This window comes from Colletotrichum paranaense, assembly GCF_030867605.1.
Source record: "Colletotrichum paranaense strain IMI 384185 chromosome Unknown Scaffold_21.1, whole genome shotgun sequence".
NCBI classification, from domain to species: domain Eukaryota; kingdom Fungi; phylum Ascomycota; class Sordariomycetes; order Glomerellales; family Glomerellaceae; genus Colletotrichum; species Colletotrichum paranaense.
The window spans coordinates 311073-333521 of record NW_026848979.1 but is presented as its reverse complement, the minus strand read 5'-3'; the positions used below and the strand labels follow the sequence as shown (position 1 = coordinate 333521).

General features: G+C 56.9%; 8 protein-coding genes across 8 annotated transcripts; 4 read left to right on the top strand and 4 right to left on the bottom strand.

Moving 5' to 3' along the window:
* Positions 1-1467: 1467 nt before the first annotated feature.
* CPAR01_15825 (phosphatidylethanolamine N-methyltransferase) lies at positions 1468-4469 on the top strand (the record flags this gene model as incomplete). Its single annotated transcript, XM_060500073.1, has 2 exons — positions 1468-4359; positions 4407-4469. 2 exons carry the CDS (start codon positions 1468-1470, stop codon positions 4467-4469), a joined length of 2955 nt encoding a protein of 984 aa, XP_060341262.1.
* A 1391-nt stretch (positions 4470-5860) lies between these two features.
* On the bottom strand, positions 5861-6079 carry CPAR01_15824 (uncharacterized protein; the record flags this gene model as incomplete). Its single annotated transcript, XM_060500072.1, has 1 exon — positions 5861-6079. One exon carries the CDS (start codon positions 6077-6079, stop codon positions 5861-5863), a length of 219 nt encoding a protein of 72 aa, XP_060341261.1.
* A 385-nt stretch (positions 6080-6464) lies between these two features.
* Positions 6465-7936, top strand: CPAR01_15823 (uncharacterized protein; the record flags this gene model as incomplete). Its single annotated transcript, XM_060500071.1, has 3 exons — positions 6465-7027; positions 7076-7541; positions 7592-7936. The coding sequence occupies 3 exons, from the start codon at positions 6465-6467 to the stop codon at positions 7934-7936; spliced, it is 1374 nt and encodes a 457-aa protein (XP_060341260.1).
* A 508-nt stretch (positions 7937-8444) lies between these two features.
* Positions 8445-8915, bottom strand: CPAR01_15822 (uncharacterized protein; the record flags this gene model as incomplete). The annotated part of the gene is made up of 1 exon (XM_060500070.1): positions 8445-8915. One exon carries the CDS (start codon positions 8913-8915, stop codon positions 8445-8447), a length of 471 nt encoding a protein of 156 aa, XP_060341259.1.
* Positions 8916-10327: 1412 nt separating this feature from the next.
* Positions 10328-13110, top strand: CPAR01_15821 (uncharacterized protein; the record flags this gene model as incomplete). The annotated part of the gene is made up of 4 exons (XM_060500069.1): positions 10328-10428; positions 10806-11292; positions 11342-12798; positions 12849-13110. 4 exons carry the CDS (start codon positions 10328-10330, stop codon positions 13108-13110), a joined length of 2307 nt encoding a protein of 768 aa, XP_060341258.1.
* A 62-nt stretch (positions 13111-13172) lies between these two features.
* CPAR01_15820 (uncharacterized protein) lies at positions 13173-13859 on the bottom strand (the record flags this gene model as incomplete). Its single annotated transcript, XM_060500068.1, has 1 exon — positions 13173-13859. One exon carries the CDS (start codon positions 13857-13859, stop codon positions 13173-13175), a length of 687 nt encoding a protein of 228 aa, XP_060341257.1.
* A 3144-nt stretch (positions 13860-17003) lies between these two features.
* CPAR01_15819 (uncharacterized protein) lies at positions 17004-19751 on the top strand (the record flags this gene model as incomplete). The annotated part of the gene is made up of 3 exons (XM_060500067.1): positions 17004-18160; positions 18208-18717; positions 18767-19751. 3 exons carry the CDS (start codon positions 17004-17006, stop codon positions 19749-19751), a joined length of 2652 nt encoding a protein of 883 aa, XP_060341256.1.
* A 1641-nt stretch (positions 19752-21392) lies between these two features.
* Positions 21393-22010, bottom strand: CPAR01_15818 (uncharacterized protein; the record flags this gene model as incomplete). Its single annotated transcript, XM_060500066.1, has 2 exons — positions 21393-21606; positions 21811-22010. 2 exons carry the CDS (start codon positions 22008-22010, stop codon positions 21393-21395), a joined length of 414 nt encoding a protein of 137 aa, XP_060341255.1.
* Positions 22011-22449: the final 439 nt, after the last annotated feature.

Below are 22449 nucleotides of genomic sequence, written 5' to 3'. Positions count from 1 at the left end.
CATCGTTGTGCCTCCTGAAGGGTGTTTCCTTGTGTCCATGGTCTTCTTCCCGTCTTCGCTGGCTCCGCTTGGAGCTCGTGAAGCCTTGCGCTTCAAGTGTTGCTGATGCAACGGGTTTGATCAATGTTACACACCATCGATCTGTCGTGCGTCATCCAGTTCGATACAGTGTTGACCTTGATTATCACTCGAGAAACTGTCGTCAAAGTGCGGTGATGTTTGTTGACAGACTCAAAGCTTATCGTCGAGAGGTCTCCTATCGGCACGTGCATGATCTCGAGTGAGCTTGTACATTAGCTGGTCCGAGCGTCGAAGGGCCCTCGCTTAAAGCGCTCAAGCACCATGACGCTAGACCATGTTGGGATTAGGTCGCTGCTCCGCTAACCGTAGGCAAGAGCCCCGCACCTGTGCTAGGCGTGGCGCGCTCACGCTGTAGACTTGTAGAGGAAGGTAAGTCGCTCTGCAGTCCAGGTTGCCTGAGGTACCAATGGTATACAGGCACGAAGAAGGCGCTGCTGCATCTCCCGCATTTGCGCTTTCCCGCTCGAACGAGAGGGAAGACGCTGGAAGGTTGAAGGATTTTTCTTTCTCAACACCTTACCCTGCGCAGGGGGTGCTTAGGGCCACCAGTAACCACACGTGTGCAAGTGGTGTCTGACCTCCGTCTGTACAGTGCTAGTGCGAAACTTCAGGCCAGTTTCTTTGTTCAAATGATCTAGGTATCTGCCGCGAGATGTTGCGGAGGTAGGTAGCTCATTATAGCTACCTTTCGAGGCAATGTAATCGGATGTCATCCGTGGGACCTCTCATTGGACCCTTGGTGCCTTCCATCTTCAAGAGCTCCTGCCGGTGCTGAATCGCGCAGGCGGCTCAAATGCTCGACTTCAATGTCCACTCCAGTGTTGCGGCTGCCCACGGATCACATGCCAAGTTCAAGTGTACTTTTCTCATTCCCCACGGTACTTGCACAATGTAGCGAGTAAAGACGAATTCAACAGTTGCGGGACGGGCGGGCTTTCTCAATCCAAACCAATCCAAATCAGCAGGAACCAAACCTAACCCGCCGGACTAGTGGGGCTGGTCGTACAGTGTAAGTGCGGTAGGTGCCTCCGTACCGTACCTTCCCAGTGCTTCCTCACAACGCTGCCTCCCATTGGAAACCTCCAGCTGCACCCTCAACCCTTGTCTGTGACGTTCTTTCCACGTCGTCCTTCTTCCCAACGTCTTGCCTCTTCGCCTGTCTTCTCTCCTCCTCTCTCCTCGCCTGAACTCTTGCTCTTCTTGCATTGCTCCTGCTCGTTTCTCGCGCACACAAAAAGTCAACCTTGACACTGGCGGCTCATGGACAGCCTGAGCAACAGAATCATCATCGCACAACGCCCTTACCGACCCCCCTGCGTGTGAAAATAACCTAAACCCCTCCATCGGCATTGTCGATTGCTACGCTGCTCCTGCCCTTGGCCTAGCATGAGCTCTTCCGCCGCGCCCCTCGCAAGTGATGTCGGCTCTCTGCGTCAGCGCCAGAGGCGGACGTCCGCGGCTGGCAACGGCGAGGATGGTCTAAACCCCTCAGCCGCCGCGGACGACCAGTCTGAAGACTCACTGCAAAAGCCCAACAAGACGTTTGGTCGAACTCCCGATGGCACAGGTGGGTTTCGCGGTGATGTGCTTTACTTGCTGTCGACTGACAATCGCCTAGTCTTCACCGTCCCCACCACGCACGACATGGTGTCGCAGCTGCTCGATCCGAGACAGCCCAAGAACCTCTCCGATTTGCTCGTCTTGGCCATTCTCGCCCTCCAGATTGTTGCGGCCTATTTTGTGCCCGGCAACCTGAAGCGTCCCTTGTTCGCGCTCGTCTTCCTCTTCTGGCGAGCCTCGTACAACATTGGCATTGGATACCTCCTCACCATCCAGTCCAACCACCGCAGGCTGGAGACGTGGGCCGCGAGATGGAAGCTCTTTGAGCACCCCTCGTCGGGAAAACAACCCCGTCCTTGGCTCTACAACATATTGAAGCGTGAGCTCGAGGCCAAGATCCCCGAGGACTACGAGTTTGAGAAAGCCCCCATGGAGTACAACACCTGGCTAGTCTTCCGCCGTGTCGTCGATCTGATCTTGATGTGTGACTTTGTCTCCTACTGCCTCTTTGCCGTGATCTGCGGTCGCACACCCGCCGGCGAGAACCCCTTTGTCGGTTTTGGACGATGGTCCATCGGCATCCTCTTGGTCCTCTTCAATCTCTGGGTCAAGCTGGATGCCCACCGCGTCGTCAAGGACTACGCTTGGTACTGGGGTGACTTTTTCTACCTCGTCGACCAGGAGCTGACCTTTGACGGCGTCTTTGAGATGGCCCCGCACCCCATGTACTCCATTGGCTACGCTGGCTACTACGGCATTTCCATGATGGCTGCGAGCTATGAGGTCCTCTTCATCTCAATCATTGCCCATCTCGCCCAGTTCGCCTTCCTCGTCGTTGTTGAGAACCCGCACATCGAGAAGACGTACAACCCGCCTGCCCCGCGTAAGCGCACTGCCTCGACGCCGCTTACCGGCCAGCCGGAGCTCGTCGCCATCAACGATGAAATCGTGGGTGACCAGGCTGCCACGGCCCAGGAGTCGTCGCCCGAAGCGCCCGCGCAGGTGCACAACCTGATCGGCTTGAACAACCTCGACCTATTCCGCATCACAGATACCTCGGTTCTGTTGCTCGGCTTCTACATGGCCGTCCTGACCATTGTGACCCCATCGACGTCGGTGTACCAAGTCCTGTTCTTACTGCACGCTCTGTTCTGGCGCGTGTGGTATCACCTCGGCCTGGGTGCCATCCTCGCGTGGCAGTCCCGCAATAAGTTCTGGACGAGACATTTCCTCAAGTACGGCGAGAGCCACACTGAGGCATGGAATCAGTGGAAGGGCATGTACCATGTGAGCTCTGTCATGTGCACGGGATCCTTCATCGCCGCGTGCTGGAAGATGTACTCGCCGCCAGAGGACTGGGCGTACGGCTGGGTCCTCCTCAAGCACGTGGTCGGAGTCGGCCTCGTCTCCCTCCAGGTCTGGACATTTATCAGCGTGTACGACTCCCTCGGCGAGTTTGGCTGGTTCTACGGTGACTTCTTTTACGACTCCACCGCCAGGCTGACATACAAGTCCATCTACCGCTTCCTCAACAACCCCGAGCGCATCTTTGGCACTGCTGGCCTCTGGGGCTCTGCCCTCATTACATGGAGCAGAGCCATCTTCGTCATGGCTCTTGTCAGCCAGCTGTTTACGTTGGGCTTCATCAACTTTATTGAGAAGCCGCACATGCAGAAGACGTATGGTCGCGGCATTCGTCAAGAGGCTGGCCTGACCAAGTTTATCAAACGTTCGCTGCCACCGCCCGTCCAGGGCTGGCAACGCGGTGTCGACAAGGTGATTGACGACACGGCACAGTTCATTGAGGAGTTCCTCGATACCGCGCGCCCCAAGTTCGCTTCCGGCATCAAGACGATCGTCCGCGACACCTCGGCCCTGTTCAACAAGTACCCGGCTCGTCTGACCGTCACACGCCTGTCTCCGGATCTCGCTGGGCTAGACCCTAAACTCTACTCCCTCTCCGTAGAAGGCACCCCCTCAAGCCTATCAGCCGCCAATGAGCGTGCCACGGGCAAGGAGGGTCTGACGGCCCGATTCCAACGCGGTGTCGAGACCATGATCTTTGAATATGGCGCCCCTTTGAAAGTTAAGTGGCGCGCTCCCGCAAAGCACGACAGCAAGGACTGGATTGGTCTCTACATGGTTACCGATAACCGCTCCAGAGAAGCGACAGAGGTGCCGTCCCTAGGCCGGTGGGTGCCTACGACTCCCGGCAGCTATGATGCGGCCACCGCCGACAAGGCCATCTTGATCCCCGATCGACCGGCTCAACAGCAGGACGCGTCGGATCCCGACATTGTCGAGGGCGAGGTCATCTTTGAGGGCGATCGGCTGTGGTGGACTCAGGGCGTCTTTGAGTTCCGGTACCACCATGCCGGCAACCACCACGTCATGACCATCTCGCAGCCCTTTGAGATCCGCATCGGCAAATTCGATGAGGACGATGTCGAGGTTGACGCCAACGGCATGTACGAAAAGGCCGTCGAGCAAGCCTTGCTGCCTCTTGTGCAAAACTGCTGTGACCGTGACCACGACATTGCGCCCACCACCGTTGACGAGCCCTTTGGCGGCCACGTCGAGCGCGATGGCAAGTATGCCAAGAGAATCGTCTACGCCATCCACCAAATGTTTGGTATCGAATTCGCCCCCGCCATCGTGCCCGCCGACGGCAACGTCAGAAAGATGGCCTGGCGAATCTGCAATGCCAAGCAGGTTCTGGTGAGTTACTCGTGCTTGTCCATATGACACAAACTGACGTTCAATAGGCACCCTACAGTCTGTCTCACTCCAAGGGGAACAGCACTCCTACAACCTTTGAGAAGGCCTAAGCATCAGGCGTTGGGCCTTACGCTCGTGATCTGCAATCGTACTGGAACATTAGGAGGGAAAAGTTGGCGCACACATTCAGATTGATGACTTGGTATTATGCACGTCGGTTTACCTTGGCCCGAGAGGCGACCGATGCCCGGCGCAACGAACAGGAATCGAGGATGGGAAACAAGAGCGTGTGGATGGGCGTCCGTGAGTTACCTTAGCCTGAGAAAGAGAAAAATAACAGTGACCGCGCTGCAGCGATTTGTTTTCGCAACACTTTTTTGGTACGCAAAGATTGACAGTCTCACGGCACAGCAAGTAGGAGAGCCCCCGCGAGAGACACGGCACGGAAGGACGGCCTGGCATTCCTGGTGCACACGGTCCCGAGGTGAGTCGTGCATAACCACCCGCAAGATGACCCTCTCTCGCAGATTCGATTGGCTTGGAGTTTAGGCAAAGAAGAGGCGGTACCGGCGTTGGGATGGTTGAGTATGGGGACAATGCTACGCCCCCCGCATGAAGCTATAGTAAGCTATAGTCTGGGCTCTTGCGGTACTTGATATCACTCCGAGGGGAGACCTGGAGCATTGTTTGCTCAGTTCGTAATGTCCACGCCGTCTTGGTACAGCGCCCATGTGTGCCAAAGAGTCAAGATTTGATGTGATCATGACCCAGGATGGAGAGCTCGCACGTCGTCAGGCTCGTTTTAACGCATTCTGATGGCTGTTGATATACCTCGTGCGGCATGCGAGTGTTCGTCCCTGTAAATCCAGGCACCGTGTGGTGCACATGGCCCGGCACATGGCAGACCTAGACATGCAGAATAAGAGTAAGCTTCTGTGCGACGACGATCCCGCAGTTCACAAACGGCAAGCCGGAGGCAACGCTAGAAGAAGACAAGGTTGGCCGTGGCTTGCATCGGAGTGCGGGGGAGGCCACATGGCACATCATGATGCGAGCTTGCCATTCTGGCCAGTTGAAATCCGACAAGAAGGTGATTGGCGAAGCGTCACTCTCGAGGTTCGATGCAGAGGCGCACGGCCGTTCGACTGCCGGGCGGCTCGGTCGGATGGCAGACGAGGGGTTTGACTTTTTGGTGATGTATCCGTGATTCGAGTGATGCCACACTCGACCAAGACCTCACTGGGCGCCGGCATCGTCCCGTGCCTGTGGTGGTCAGTGTTCACCGTCTCCCGTGCTGGGGACGGCATCATAAATTACCGCAAATTGGGAAATTTCTCAGAACCCCACGAACGAGAGAGAAAACCCACAGGAAATCAACAAGCGGCGCCGATTGGGCCGACTGCATCTCCGTGGTTCCCCCTCACCTCTCCGCCTCCTCCAGTCCTTTTGGGCTCCTCCTCCTCTTTTCTCCACATTCTCCGCATCGGCACACGAGTGGAAGTCAAAGTAACCTTCTCCACCTCGAACTCGACACCCTTTTTCTCAGAGTTTGTGTGACACGAACATTTGCCATCCAAAGACGAGGTGCGGTTCGTCGAGTTGTGTGCTGCGGGAAGCTGTCTGGTCCTTCTGTGGCATACTGCCGGTACGCTGTACAGGAACAGAAAGGGGCGGTTGTCTCGAGGTACTCAACCTGAATCTCCCAGACAAACTCTATCATCGAACCAGACGAAAATACCGTGAACTACCCCTGGCCGGACGTTTTCATTACAGGGGAAGCCCATCACCTTGCTAACGTCGCTTCAGGGTTGAGCCTGTCTTCTGGAAAGTGTCCGCACCGCACTCCGACTACTCCGCCGTAGTGTCCGTACGCTGTGAAGTCTGTACAAGTATTCTGTGGGCATTAAGGTTAGCCACAGAAGCACGGAAGAATCCCGTTCACCGTCCCAAACAGGCAACCGGGTCCCGTTTCGAAGTCCAGGTCCCGGCTTTACCAAGGCAGTGAGCGCATGACCAGGGAACCAAGGTCTACGGGCGACAATCGTTGACACATTCAGAGGAGACTCCGTCCTTGCCCCTGGGACCTTGAGGGGTCTTACGCGAAAATGGGCCGTCTTCGCTCCTCGAGTTCAAGACCTCGTCGTCGTCGTCGTCCTTTTCTTCTCCGTCCCGTGCTCGCACTCGTCACTGTCGTCACACTCGTTCCGTGCCTCGTTCTCACCGTGCAGCTGTTTTGCCAACACAGACATTCGTTCGTCGTCCAGTATTTGCCCAGCATGTTGCGAGACCTCTTTGCGCCGGCCGGCCTCGTGCCGCTGCTGCTCTCCTCTCCGGCGGCCGCCACCCTCCTCTACGCCTCATCGTACAGCGGCGCCATCACCACCCTGAACCTCACTCTGTCGGGCGCAAACGCCACGCAGTCCACCCTGCAGTCGCTCTCCTCTTCCAACGGCTGCGCGCCCAGCCCATCGTGGCTCCAGCTCGACAAGGCCAACGGGAGGCTGTTTTGCACGGATGAGGGTCTTACAACCAATGTCGGCACCGTCTCGTCCTTCAAGACCGGCGCCGACGGTGTGCTGGAGCAGCTGGCCAAGACGGAGACCATCAGCGGTCCCGTGAGCGCCGTTGTCTTTGGCGAAAAGGGCCAAGGCCTCGCCATCGCTCAGTAGTATGTCTTGATGTTTGTTGACGACGAGCACGAGCTAACTTTTGCCAGCGGCGGCTCCTCTGTGAGCTGGTTTGACATCTCCAACCCGGCGGCCCTCACGCCCGTCAAGTCCGAGACGTTCAACATGTCGGCTCCCGGCCCCAACCCGTCGCGCCAGGACGCCCCGCACCCGCACGAGGTCTTCCTGGACCCCAAGGGCCAGTTCGTCCTGGTTCCCGACCTGGGCGCCGACCTCGTCCGCGTTTTTGCCGTTGATGGCGCCAACAACCTCGTCGCCGTCGACTCCCTCGTCGCCGCCCCCGACAGCGGACCCCGCCACGTCGAGTTCCTCGTCACCCCCGAGGGCAAGACGTACCTGTACCTCATTAGCGAGCTTGCCAACACCGTCACCGCTTACGACGTCGCCTACCGCGAGAACAAGACGCTCGGCTTCACCGAGGTGTTTTCCGGCTCCACCTACGGAGCTGGTGCCTCTGCGCCTGCCGGTGCCAGCGCCGCCGAGATTTGGATTTCTGTGAGTCAACGTTCTTCTGTATGAAGTCTCAATGCATACTAACAAAACAGTCCGATGGCAAGTTCTTGACCGTCTCGTCACGCAACGATTCGGCTTTCAGCATCAGCAACCCCGACACTCCCGGCGAGGGCGCGCAGATCCCCTCCGACTCGCTCAACACCTTCACCGTTGACGCCAAGACGGGCGGTCTTACGCTGCTGCAAAAGTTCCCTGCCGGTGGACGCATCCCGCGCCAGTTCTCCGTCAGCAAGGCGGGCGACCTCGTAGCCGTTGGTCTGCAGTCCGACAGCCGTGTCGTTGTGATTAGCCGTGATGCCGCGTCGGGCAAGCTGGGAGAGATTCTCACGAGCGCCAAGGTTGATGGCGAAGTGACTGCCGTTATTTTTGATGAGTAGGCGTTTAGCATGTGCGTAGCGGCATGAAACAACTTGCATCTCCTTGAATTGTATACCACGAGTAGATGTTAGATACCAACGAAATCAAACTCTGGTGTATAGGCAGTCTGGGCCCGTACTGACCTCAATGACATGTTGGACATTTCGAGACCCATGACACAGGAATCATACACCCGAAAACTCTCACTCGCTTATGCGCGTCGTGAATCATAAACGCCCCTTGGCTACGTAGGAAGGTCAGTAACCCGAGTTGGGAAGATGACGGGCTCCTAATCCGGTAACCGAGGGGCGGCTCGCGAGCAAGCCAACGTGCTTGAAGTGGCTGACCCCGTTCGAGTAAAGCTCGGATCCCCGGGTGGGCCATCGTCTGCAGGCCTGGGTCAGAAGGGAACCCGAAAGGCGGGCGGGAAGATAGATACCTGGTCCATGTGAAGCTGCGCGTTCTGATGCGCACGTCAACTTACAAGACCAGAGTCGCGGGAGCGGAGTGATAACACAATATTGAAAGTCACACTTGGATGAGTACCGACGCAATGTAAAAGCGCAGCCGAATGGAATTCTCCAGACCGACACTTGAGGCAACGCGAGTGCATTTTCGACCTACTTCATGGCGGACGTAAGGAATACGATTGGTTCTTTCTTGTGGAAGCTGAGGATTTTGATGTCGTACTCTCAGAAGTCTAAGATTAATAGTAGAATACTCGGTTTCAACTCCAGATTCCACGAAGAAGGTACCCGTCCGCGGCTGGCATTTCGAGTGACGGAACAGAGTCATCGTTAAATGTCTGGTTCGACACGACCGTGATCCCGGGGTTGTCAACCGGTATACACTCAAGAAAGGTTCCGACAGACACGGCAGAGGAATGCTGCTTCTTGGCCTGGTCGGTCGACATGCAGCAAAACTACAGAGTGTCAAAGTCTGGTAACGAATTAGAACCCCGGAAGCGGGTAGTCGGGAGGGACTTACAGTGTGGGGCATCCATCGCCATGTGTGGTGTGCCAGGGAAACGGCCGGCCGTTCGCCCGTCCGACCCCGGATTCTCTCCCGGGGACGAACTCGCGAGATGGGAAGATATGCGTAGGTAGATTGCGGACCGTCGTGATGAATCTTGGTCGAAGTGAGTGATTCGTAAGTCGATTTCTTTTTCCTTTTGGGGTACCGTCCAAAATCTCTCGTGAAGAATCAGCTACTCAGCGACATCAACTGCTCATGAACCCTGGCCTCGGACGCATGAGAGCGAGGCGGGAGCTCGTCAATCTTGTTTGGAGAAGCGTCCCGATTTGGGTGTTGGAGGGGTGGTGGTTAATCTACGTTCCGGCGGTTCTCGCCCACCACCCCTCATGACCTGGCTGGCGTTGTAGGACTGTTGAGCACCATGACAGGGTCTTGCTAACATGGCGAGACAATCTCTCGCAGCCCCATCTTTTGACAGCGGCACAGCTGGTGTTGTCTAGATTGGGCCCGAGGGATTTCTAGAACCTGGAGGTGTTAGTCGAGCTTGGTAGAGTGGCGGGAGCGAAATGAAGTTGACAGGGATGCTGCCACCTACTTGGACAAAGTCTCGTCAAAGTGTACGAATAACCGTGAGCGTGACGAAGGGAGTCGACATGCAGGTACAGGCAGAGAGGGGAGACTGGGGCCACACAAGAACACGGCAGACAACGGGAGAGACTCGGGATTGGGCTTCATTCGTTATGGAGTTGTGGCCATGGATAATGGAACGAGGTTGCAACGTGAAGTGTGTAAAATTACGAGGGAGGTTCGAAATGCCCACTGGCCTTAGTAAGCCAGGTATTTTGTATCCGTACTTATAGAACTCGCAGACGAGAGGAAGGAGATACCCTCAATGACTCCAAAGAAGGCAGGAAGGCACTTTCCCGTTTCCCCCGCTCCGGGGAGCACTTGCCTCAGGTCAAACACTCAAGGTACTTTATTGATGTAGTCGTGGCCCCTCCCCCAGATTGGCAGGGCCGATCGACACTGAGGGCACTTTCCCCATGGATGCCGTAAACTCGGAACGGAATTAAGGCACGGATCAATACTTTTGTTACCAACGACATCAAATTCACCCAATGTACCTACGGTACGGCATGAGGTTGTCAACGCAAAGAACACATGTCTTCCAACACCCACGATGGACAAACATGGACAAACCGGCAGCACACCAAGATGCTTCTTCCGCGCTACCTCACTGTGTAGGTATAAGCGACGGCCCCTCTGCTTAGCGTGCGCCGTTGACCCTTGTTCCCCATCTCATCCTCTCCCCGAATCCCATCCCATCCCATGCCCGTTTCGTCCCATGCCCGTTGCAACCGTCGGCTCTGGTTGGCCTGGCCTCGCCTGATGTCTGCCGCTGCGGGATGGGGTAACTGTCACGACGCACCAATCCGATGGATTCTCGCTCCAACGACTCCAAGCCGGGGTCCGGGGCAAAGGGGGATGAAGCTGGCCTAGAGCTCCCCTCTGCTCACCTGCGGGCACTCAGACGAGTGTCTCTTTTTACCCTCAACAGCGACTTGCTGCCCATCCTTGGCCATCCGACACCAACAACGCCATAGGATTGCTTCCTCCGCATTTTATTTTCCCTCCCCCCCCCCCTCCTCCGCCTCGGTGATTCTCCCATAATTACTGCTCCACAGCCGTGCATTCGTCTCTTCTCGCCTTCTCTGTTCCGTCGTCTGCTCCCTTCTCCTACGGCACCTCCAAAGAAGTTGTGAAACACCGCGATACCTTCGAGCCTGGTCTGACTGACACCTTTCGCCTCGAGTCACGCACCCCCCGTTCAGCCGAACCTAATCGCATCGGTCCGGTCTTTGTCGATTGCAGCCTCGCAAACCGCCAGTGCATCGCAACTATTTAGCCACCAAGCCCCCCCAAGTCGCCGCTTCACTCATCCATCCACCCCCGCCTGAGCTGCGCTATCGCGGCGCACCACCATCTGCCCACCACGTCTTCCACCAAGCTTCTTCGTCTCCAGACGCAGCACGCCATGTCCCCGTCGTCGACGGGTGACTCCCCGCGCTCGGCCACGGGCAACGGCAACGCGGGGAGGTCTTTTCCCGTCCCGTCGCGCGATGCCTTCAACGTCGACGTTCCCTCACCTTCCATGACCAACGGCATCCACCCTCTCAAGTCACCCGCCTCGCTCAAGGTGCAAAGGACGCCCAGTTTCAGCAGAGATGGCTTCCTAGGTTCCGTGCAAAAAGCCCGGAACATGTCTCAGTCCTCCGAGAACCGTCCCGATGCTCTGACCAATGGCATGCACAAGGCGCCCAGCGACGAGGGGTCCAACCCGCTAAAGAGGAGGAACACGGACGTTGGCATCGACTACCCACGGAGGAGGGCCACTATTGCAGTATGTGAATTGATCAGTGTGAAAGACATTGTGAGCTGACCAACGACAGTGTGAAGTGTGTCGCTCCCGCAAGTCTCGCTGCGATGGCACAAAACCAAAGTGTAAGCTCTGCGCCGAGCTGGGCGCCGAGTGTGTCTACAGAGAACCCGGCATCAAGCTGGATGCCGGGGATAAGCTGATTCTCGAGCGCCTCAACCGTATTGAAAGCCTGCTGCAGATGAACATGGTCGCCGGACAGGGAAACGGCATCGCCATGAACCAAGAGTCGCCGTCGATGAGCAACGGATCAGGCCTCAACGGGGACAGCTTGATGGGCATACCAGGCTCAGGCAACGCCGTCTCCATCATCCCCAACGGCGGCCTGGGCACGTGGAACAACCCGACAAACATTTCAACCATGCCCAAGATGCATACAAACGCGGCGCTTCACCTATTGCAGTGGCCTCTCATTCGCGACCTCGTCTCTCGCCCCTATGACCCGCAAGTCCTGCTCCAATTGGAAATGGCCCGCGAGCCTCTCCATTCGCTCACAAAGACGCCGTGTGTTGACCTATCCAATACGACTGCCTACATCGAGGCCTACTTTGAGCGGGTGAATGTCTGGTACGCCTGCGTCAACCCGTACACGTGGAGAAGCCATTATCGAACAGCCCTCTCCAACGGCTTCCGCGAGGGCGCCGAGAGCTGCATCGTCTTGCTGGTCCTGGCCCTGGGTCAAGCGAGTTTGAGAGGCAGCATCTCACGCATCGTCCCGGGAGAGGACGCTCCCGGGCTGCAGTACTTTACGGCCGCGTGGGCGCTGCTGCCCGGTATGATGACGTCCAACAACGTCCTGGCGGCGCAGTGCCACTTGCTGGCTTCGGCTTATCTGTTCTACCTGGTGCGGCCCTTGGAGGCTTGGAATCTGCTCTGCACCACCAGTACCAAACTTCAGCTCTTGCTCATGTCCCCCAACAGAGTCCCGCCCAATCAGCGGGAGCTCACTGAGCGAATCTACTGGAACTCACTTTTGTTTGAGAGCGATCTTTTGGCCGAGCTGGATTTGCCACATTCGGGCGTCGTTCAATTTGAGGAGAACGTCGGCCTTCCTGGCGGCTTTGAGGGTGAGGAGCAAGAAGCGATTGGCCGGGACGACCTCTGGTACTTCCTCGCCGAGATTGCCCTGCGGCGGCTCCTCAACAGGGTCAGCCAGCTCATCTACTCAAAAGACTCGATGGCTTCCACAACCAGCCTGGAGCCGGTGGTGGCGGAGCTCGACTTTCAGCTGACGCAATGGTACGAGAGCCTGCCGATGCCGCTGCAGTTCCCCTTCACCCGTACCCTCCTCTCCGATCCGGTGCAGACCGTGTTGCGCTTGCGCTTCTTTGCTTGCCGGACGATCATCTACCGCCCGTACATCTTGGCCGTATTGGACAATGAGCAGGCCGTCCTGGACCCCGCGGTGCGTGACAGTTGCCACAAGTGCCTGGAAGCCTCCATCCGGCAGCTGGAGCACATTTCACAACAGTAAGCTCAAGTGCTGAATCATTTCTTGTCATAACGCTAACTCGCCGCAGTCACGCCGGACACATGCCATACCTGTGGCAGGGAGCGCTCTCCATCGTATCGCAAACGCTACTGGTCATGGGTGCGACCATGTCACCCTCTTTGAGCAGTATCCTCCTCACCCTCGTTCCCCACAGGGAAACCATCGATCAGATCATCAACGACGTGGTCATGGAGATCGAGCGATACTCGACACTGGCCCCGAGTCTGAGCCTGGCAGCCGAGATTATCAAAGAGGCCGAAGTGCGAAGGAGGGCATACCTGAGCGGTTGAAAGCCGCTCGGCCCGCCCGCCTATTCGAATTGCATCTAGTTGTCTGCAGCGGGCCACCCATCTCAACAGTGCGACCCGCGGCAGTCTCCAGCTCCACGTTCCTGACGGTGGGCCATCGCCATGATCCTCCTGCAAACGACCCTGGGGTTGAGTACCCCGCCGCCCGTTTGGCTGGGAAAGCCGGCGTACAGTCGCAACAGCATCGAGCGTGCAAAGCTACACTGAACGGTGGAGGCGTCCATCTGGGGTGCAGACAGAAATCCGGGGTCACGCCATATGGAAATGGGGGCTGGACGCTGCCCTGCGAATTGGCGTGGCTTGGTTGGCGGGTAATACTTGATCTTACACGGTATTCGGACCGAAATCCCGGCATGACCACCCACACAGCCAATGAGCCAGCCTGGCGCCAACCCATTTCGAGATGGCTCTGCCGCCGACCCCCGGGAATAGAAAGAGAGAGGAAGAGGCGAGATGCTGTCACTTTTCATTGAGGGCAAGTCTGACGGAGTGGTTATTAGCGCACAGTGGCAGCACTCACAGCAGTACTCAGTGGCAGCGCTGCGAGGTGGCTGGGATAACCGGCTCTGAGGCATACGGGTTTGGGAGGAACAAGACTTTACTTTGGGCGGCTCTAGATGAGCCAGCCATAGTATCTTTGGGAGGACAAACAGAACACTTCTCTGGCCCGGGGAGTTGGCTCCCAAAGAACAGGGCTGCCGAGATGTGGTGACATAGTAACTGTACAACATAGCACTGCCGATGAAGAAATACCCCATTTCCTGTCTGTACCTGGAGAAAGAAAGACAGCTCCAATTATCTGTGCATTTGTGGGCATGCGAATGTGACCATCTGGCCTTGCGTTACAGCTGCAGACGTTGAACTCGACCTCGACAGTACCCGACCGTGGCAACGTCCTGAATGCAGAAGGTCAATGTGTTTCGACCTAGATTGCGCGGGATCTTGCGATTCGCTCACTGGTGTACTGGGAGTCTGGGACGCGACCCCAACGACTCATCTATGCGGGGTAAGGTAAGGGCAGTCTGCCCCGCGGGGAACAAGGTGACTGAGGTGCATGCTCAAGGCAAGGTACGCGAAAGCGAAAGGGGCTTTCCGGTCACGCGGCTGTACTGTAGCTGTTTCCTCGTCCATGTCCGCGTGATGCTGCGTGCGGTTGATGTCCCGGTGAGGCATGTGAGGTCTATTCGCAGGGAATACATGATGGCTTAATTATGGGTTTGTGAGAAGTATATCTCTTTCTTGTCCCCAACGCCGTGTCTCGCTCAGCGTCACAAGAGGGGGGGGGGGGGGAACCGACGGTCTACTATACGCCCCTGCTGATATGCCGCCGATGTATATACCGGATTGGCACCGCAGCGGCCGGAAGGTACCGTGTACATGGGCCCCATCTTTTTAAGGAGTGCCGCATCTGCCGGCGCGGGGTGGGGCTATCGGGGCTGCATGGAACGGGATCACGGGGTGGGGTTTCCTGGCTGCGAGGGAAGGAGAAGACGGGATGGATCCACCAATCGATCTCGGGCTGGGTCCTGCCCGGGTTTCCAGAACGGTGATGCGAAGCAGCGAGTGTTGGAGTCTGTTGGTTTTTCTGCCCAGAAAGCCCAGCGCTAGGCTGTTTGAATATTTCTTTTCTGCCTCCTCTGACGCGGGATGCGTTGCACGGCAGCGATGTCGGAGGATATCGAGGCACATGCGAGATTTGAAACCATGGAGCAGAGGATGCCGCCTACACGAGACTTGAGGCAGGCGGTCTGGTGTTTGGTAGGTCGTGGTGGTGTGGATTTATGGTCTAGGAAAGAATCGAGACGATTCGCCAGCCAAGGCCGAATCAATGAATCGATAGGATCGAAAGAGAGATGAGAAAAAGCAAAAAGCAAAGCTAGTCGGTTAGTGGCCGATGTGTCGAGGCGGTCTGCAGACGCCAATGACTCGGGGGCCAGCACAGGGTGTAACGGTCCGGATCGGCCCCACCTGCGCCAATCGGCCCCGTGGGTAGCTCCGATCTACACTTTTTCGCAGCCCGGCCGAAAAGAGTGGACCAGGCACACCCAATTTCAGCATGCCCTGCAGTGGGCGCGAAGACGATGGGGATTTTTCATGATTAGGGTACAGGAGTCTGTAGACCCTCATGAAGCAAATTACGCATGAATAGCCAATGTTAACTGCAGTGCATGGCCCCCCTTTCACGATATGAGACTGTCGGCCAAATCATAGCGTCCGTGTGCTGGGCCAGCACCGCTCCCGCGGGCTGGGATCCCTGTGGAACGGCTGGCGGTCACGGGTGGAATGCGAGGGCTGAGGCACGTGCGCTTCAGGTCTGGGTACTGCGGTGAGCGCGCTTGAGGTGCGAGGTGCAGCACTGCAGCGCAGTTAGCGAGCTTAGGTAAGGCAGCTGAGGTGAGACTGGGAGGTGAGAGGAAACGGTGGCGGGCAGTCCCCTGCAGGGACGCTGAGTACAGGGGCTCAGCACCACGCTGCACCACCCACTAGCCTCCCGCCAGTACACCCACACGCATTCCGTTAGGCTGGTTAGGTTCGCCTCATGGTTAGGTTTGGGCTGTCAAAGAGGCAGCCGCTCCCGCGCTGTAGGCGCACATCGGACTGGCCGCTAGCTGGGACGACTGTAAGACGCTTATACGGACACGCGCGAGAGGGTTTTTTGCTGTCCGGGTGGTGGTGGTGGTGGTGGTGGTGGTGCAGGGACTCTCGTGGTTTGTGGTGGGAGGCTGGAACGCGACGAACGAGCGGACCGGTCCATTTGAACACGAGGGCGGGTCAAACTGGACACTGCAAATTGAAAACTTCATGTCTGTTTCTGGATCTAAGGGGGGCAGAGTCAGACGGAGAAGACAGAAGAGGGTATGGGGCAGCACGAGGCGGGCAGAGGCAGAGACAATTGGATCTCGTTGTAGACGTGGGATTGGATGTGAATGAGTGAACCTAACAACCGTACAGAAACCAAGAGATGGAGGAGGCGGAAAGGTGAAGCTCCCCGCCGCCCGCAATAGGGGCCACTCGGTTGCGCTGTGCCTCGGTGGCGCCCTGTCTCTCCCAGTGGCAGCTCTTTCCAGGTCGGGGCAATCCAAGCCAATGACTCCTGAGACCTGAGTCGGCTGTCACAAACGTCCAACCTCACTCTTCTCATTCCCTCTCTCTCTCTACTTCGTACCGTCTCTTGTTCTCCCTCTCCCTCACCTCACTTGGACCTTGCTCCAAAGTCAAAGCTGCCAGCCCTCTCCTCTCGCACATGGGCCGATCCAAATAAGCTGATCCTTCGAACCGTGATCCATCGAAACGTCGATATCCACTGTCTCCCCCGTCCGACCAAACAGCTTCCGCTGCTGCCCGATTGATACCTCACCGAGGGGCATCAAAGACGAGAGACACGAGGCAAACCAGTCGCGGCTCGCCTTCGTCAGTTGCAGGACACATTCACGAGAAGAAGAAAAAAGGAACAGAGAAAAAAAAGCAGGGCGCGCAATATCACCGCATGTGCATGTCCGATATGCAACCCGCCATCCAAACCCAATCACCGCTCCACGGCATGCATTGAAATCACCCACTCACGAGCAACCAGCTGTCAGGGTGCACGCAGTACGCAGCACACACAGCACATCCTTTCTCGACACTAAGCCTACCTTGTAGATCCAAGGCCGTGAGACCCTCACCACACGTCCACCCCCCCCTCGACTCCCGACTCCCGACTCCCGCTACCGCTACCGCTACCGCTACCGCTCCCGCTCCCCTTTTTTCCTCCACCACCCTCAAAACTCGTCGCACTCCCGGATGAGGCTGGCCCCAGCCCAATGGCCTATCGAGATGGCGCAGAGTTGCACAGGAGAACGAGCCGTCGGCGGCATCCCCCCAGCCCGCCGCAAATGGCCGACTATGATTGGCACCCGATCCCTCACCCTCACATGAGCCCTCACCCCAGCGTCGCTACTGTTGAGTCCGCCTACGACCCGATGCCCTACCGGAGGCCCAGAGACTTTATACAAGGGCTCGACAGCACGAGCTCACCCTCGCCCTTGGGAGCACCACCGAGAAGAATTGTGAAGCTCAGCAGTGCGCCTCCCACTCCAGGAGCCACGATGCCCAGAACCCCAAAAGCCGGTGCTCCGTATAGAAGGGGAAGGGTCCCAGTGGACAATGGCTATAAGACGTACGACGAGGAAGAGGAGGAGGAGGAGGACAGCGAGGAAGAGTCAGACGACAGTGAGGAGGAGGAAGAGTCCCCCCTGGCTAGACGGCGGCAGCAGCAGTCTTCCATTCGACACCGTAGCCGCAGCACCGCCCATCACTCGAGGACGCGGCCGCCGGTCTACGAGTCGAGACGGTCGTCGAGGTATTCGCGCTCTGAATCCGAGTCGGAGTCGGATGAGGACTCGGAAACGAGTGACTCATCCGAGGAAGAGAAGCGAGAGACACGGCGAGAAAGGGAAAGGCGGGAGCGGGAGAGGTACCAAAAGGCAGCACGGCATGCTCAGACCGTTGTCGAGCGGCGGACGCCTCCATCAGCCGATAACACAACCAAGCGCCGTAGAAAGATCAAAAAGATCATCTATATGGAGGAGGACGGCTCCACGGAGCCCACGCCGCGGCAGTCCCTGGGCGACCTCAGCCGCTCGTCTTCACGGCACCGCTCTCACCCGTCCTCGTCGCGTCCGGCATCCGAGAGACACTATCCCAGACAGCATTCGTATAGTCCCGTGAGGAGATCGAGCCGTCATCATTCGTCGGCCAAGACGTACGAGATCTCTCAACCTCCCAGCGCCACCAAGAGGTTGGCGTACGAGATTCTTCCAGATAGGAGTCGTCTTGACGTGATTCCCAGTAGGCATTCCAGGAGACACCAGTCTCAGGTTGTGTACCCAGAGACGCGGTCGATCCGCCGCTCCAACACCGTATCAGGGGCATCGCATGTCACGTCGCACACGCGAAGCACGACTTCGTCAAGTAGGCCGGCGTCTACTTTGGTGGGAAACGTCCTCACAGGGAGCACCGTCTCCCGCTCGTCAGAGAAGCCAGGAGCCAGGTATGTTTGTCTACGGGTGCACGTCTGCACCAGCTAACATCGTCCAGAGTCGAGTGCCTCATATGTATGGAGGAGTTCCAGCCGAGTAGAATCGCAAAACTCAAGTGCGGCCATCGACAGTGTGACGCGTGCCTCAAGAGACACTTTAAACTCTCCATCACAGATCCGCAGCAGATGCCTCCAAAGTGCTGTGTCGCAAACATACCCTTAAAACACGTGGACCACCTGTTCACGCCCGAGTTCAAGCAGAAGTGGAATAGAAAGTTTTCAGAGTTCACGGCGGCCAACCGCATCTACTGCCCTTCGAGAAAGTGCGGCGCGTGGATAAAACCCGAACACTTCCGCAACGAAGGGGGCGGTCGCCAGTCCACAAAGTGTGGCCAGTGCAAGACCAAAGTGTGCTGCTCTTGCAACGGCAAATGGCACTCATCGAGGGAGTGTCCCAGCGATGAAGAGACGACGAGATTCCTAGACCACGCCAAAGACGAGGGATGGAAGATGTGCTACAAGTGCAGTCACATGGTTGAGCTCAAGGAGGGCTGCAACCACATGACATGGTCAGTGTTCCTTGTCATTTGGTCTGGATCTCCTGCTGACGCGTGGTAGTATTTGCGGAGCACAATTTTGCATGGTGTGCGGCACCAAATGGAAGAGCTGTGATTGTCCTTGGTTCAATTACGAGACGGTCGAGGCGGAGCGGCTTAACGAGATGCATCGGCCGTTGGCGATGGGCCGAATGGAGCAGCCGGACCCGGGCACCGAGACCCCGAGAAGTGCGAGAAGTATCCGATCAGCCGGCGTGGGTCACACGACGCCTCGTTCGCGTTCCCAAGAGTACGACAACCGACTGATGCGGAGGTTCCAAGAGAACCGCGACGAGGACCTCGCGAGGACGATGCAGACGTACGAGCTCGATGAGGCGTATGACCGAGGGTACGGGGACCTCGTTGGCATCGGCAACACGGCGGGCCACTTCATAAATGAGGACTATCGCAGAGACACCGACGTATTCGCATCCGCACCTATACCGCCTGCGCCAACGCCACCGACGGCGTTTGAGCGACCGCCGCCGACCGATTACATGTCGGGTGTCAACCGGGCGAGAGGCCTCCCCCAGGATCCTCTGGGGCAACGACTGGCTGAGCGGTTCTCCGAGTCGCGTTCGAGTCCAGGTGGCCCCCGGCCGGGTATGATGGCGGCGCCGCCACTGCCACCGCTCGCGGCCATGACGGCGCCCATCATGGGCCCTCCCCCTCCCATGATGGGACCGATGGCCATGGGCCCGCCGCCGCCGATGCCACCCCCGATGCCGATGCTGCGACGGCACACAATGGAAGAGGAATTATACAACAGCGTCAGATCGATGCGGCCGTCCGAGCGAATGACGCCGGGGCGGATGATACACGACTACGAGATGGAGGCGGCGGCGCACGCGCATACGCCCCGGAGCCGGAGACGAATGCGAGAGGAGCCCAAGTCGTCGACGCTCGCCGGGCTCACGGGCATTGGCCGCGGCGTGAACCGGGTGCATGAATGGCGAAACTATGTGTGGCCTGGCCAGCCCGAGGGTGAACACACGGCCGTAGCGTGATGCTTTACGACAGAGAAGGGGAGTCATCCTACGAACAGACAAAAAAAAAAACAGCGAAACACAGCACACAACACGACTTATGATTTTGCGAATTTTCCGGCCACGTTTTCTGTTCCACATTGCGCGCGTTTACGGGTTGCGGGTAGGCTGTCTGCTATTTCCATATGGTGATGGGGTGGGTGGGTTATTACTTTTGCATGTAATACTAAAGGCGTGATATATCCTCAGATGGAACATGGATTTAAGGGTGGGCGTGGTTTTCTCGGGGAATTATAGGTACAGCATGCAAGGTAGTGGTGAAGTTTCAACGAAGCATAACACACAAGAAGTTTTTGTTGCCTTGCCTTGTGTGCTTGCCTCGCTCAGGTCAGCACAGTAAAGCAGAGCACAGCTGGCTCGGCTCGTTTCTCATGTGAACTACGCTGCCTCGGTCGGTTCGCCGTGAGTCTGTAGGTTGTGAGCTTTGTGTTTGCTCGGATCCCGACCGTCTGATGTCGTGGGTCAGGCGAGACGTGGAGGAAGCCTATTTTGGAGTATGGGCGGCCACGTTTATTTTACGAGCAATTTCTGTATACTTTTTTGGATTTTGCCGGGGAGATTGGTTTTGTTTATGTTGATTTTGCTGTTTTGATGAGTTGTTGATGTCTTTGTTGGCATTTGATGGAGTTTGTGGGGTGTGTGTGGTACTCTATGTGAGAGTGTATCGAATCCAAGCTTTGACTGTGTAGTTGTGTACGGACCTGGGTCCGGGGTTGCGACCGGGTTCGCACCGTTGGACCTTGGACGTGGGAAACTGAGGCGTTTGGCTGGCTGACTCGTTTGGTATGGTTCATGTTGATGTTCCCCGTTGCGCGTTGCCCGTTCCCCGCTGGCTGGCTCGTGACGTGGACGGTTGGATGTGGATATGTGAGGTTTTTTGCATTGACGGGCTTATTTCGCACTATCTCAGGGTAGTACTTGCCTGGGTTTTTTGTGAGTGCTTGGCCACATCACATGTATTCCCGATCTCACTGAGTAGGAGTGGGAGTGGGAGTGAGATGGGATGAGATGAGATTTGTTGTAACCTATCGTTGCATTCAGCCGACGTGCTCGCATAGGTGAGCGCACGTCCGCGATGGAAAGTATGATGAGTTGGCTAGGTAGGTGAAGTGAAGTGAGTGGTACGATACGTCGGATTTCCTCGTGCGTTTGATCTCAGCCGTACACAGTACTCTGTAGATCTGTCAAGCCTGAGGTTCAGTGGTTGAGTGCAGAACAGAGTTTGGAGCAGCGTTGGAAGATAGATGAGACCCCCCACCAATGGACATCTCGATTCGATGTTCCATCGATGGGAGTCTGGCGTGGTTCACCCCGGTAAGGAATGGCCTCCCATGTGAATCTCGTGGCTCCAACTAGGTGCCGTGAGACTGATATGTATGTAGTGCAAGGTCCCAGGCGGTGGGGTTTTAGGCTGGACTGATCTTTTTGTGCTTGCGACCTTGGCGGGGGGTTTGGACTGGTGACAATCTGTGTCGAGAGAGGTATGGCATTTTCAACTTTTGCTTGTCATGAGTCGGGCATGATTTGAGAGTGAGACTTTACACATAAGCCCGTCTACCAATGTATCCCTCTCACACATAAACCCGTCTACTCATGTGTGCATCATCCTTCTCCCAAATCCTCCCAGATCGGATCGTGGAAAAGCGTGTTCGATGACCTGGATCTCATCGAGGCTCTGCGAGGAGGGACCCTGCTGCGTGATAAGGCGACGAGAGTGTACAGCACCGTGTCACTGTGAGTCCTCGTGAGGTGGACTCGTGGATTTCGGAACGTTGTAATTTGAGGCGGGCATGGCGGGGTTGTAGGCGAGGTATCTCTTGTATGATTGTAGTGCGAAAAAGTACTTAGAAGCTTAGCACTCGCTAGTTGTTCCTAGACTAACGGGGAGGATGAAGAACTGGGACGGGAGGAGGGGACCCAGGGCTGCCGAAAAGGCTTCGCCCTTCGCCCAATGACGTTGACGTCGTCTATGCGTGCTGTACGCTCTTTAGCGGGCACCCAAACCGAAGCACCCACGCACCGGTGGCACCCAAGCCTCCCCCTCCACCCCTGTCCCTGGTCTGCCGGATCCCTCGTGCTCTCTTTTTTGCCCATCGGCGCCATCGCTCTCGGGCTGCTCGCTGCATCTTGCTGGCCGCTCTCGTCGGGGAATTCGACATTCCACCTTATGCAAAGCTTCGCCCTGCCTTTACTTTGAGCGTTCAACCTGGAACCCGACATAACGTACCTTACCTCGTGCCAGCTGTACTATCCGGGGGGCACAGGGCCATCCAACCTCAAGCTCCGTCTATCTCCCCCATCGTCTTTCTCCTTTCCCCATCTTACCTACACTCACCTACAAAGTCTACAAAGTATCCAAAGTACACCCTCCGATACCTTGCCTACGACCGCACGTATTTGTACTTTGTCATTCCGAATCCTCCTACCTCGGGTTACACCTCACATGCCCTCTCGAATTTTCCTCAACCATAGCCTCCCAATGCAAGACGATTTACGCGATTCCGGCTTCAGCACGTATTAAAACATCCCGAGCCCCAATCGTGCGATCCTCAGCTTCTTCACCCACAACTTCTCGTCGAAACTCCTCCCTACCCCCCGATTCGAATCACCCAGAGATGACGGCGTCGACAACGTACCGAAAGTAGACAATCTCCCCCCC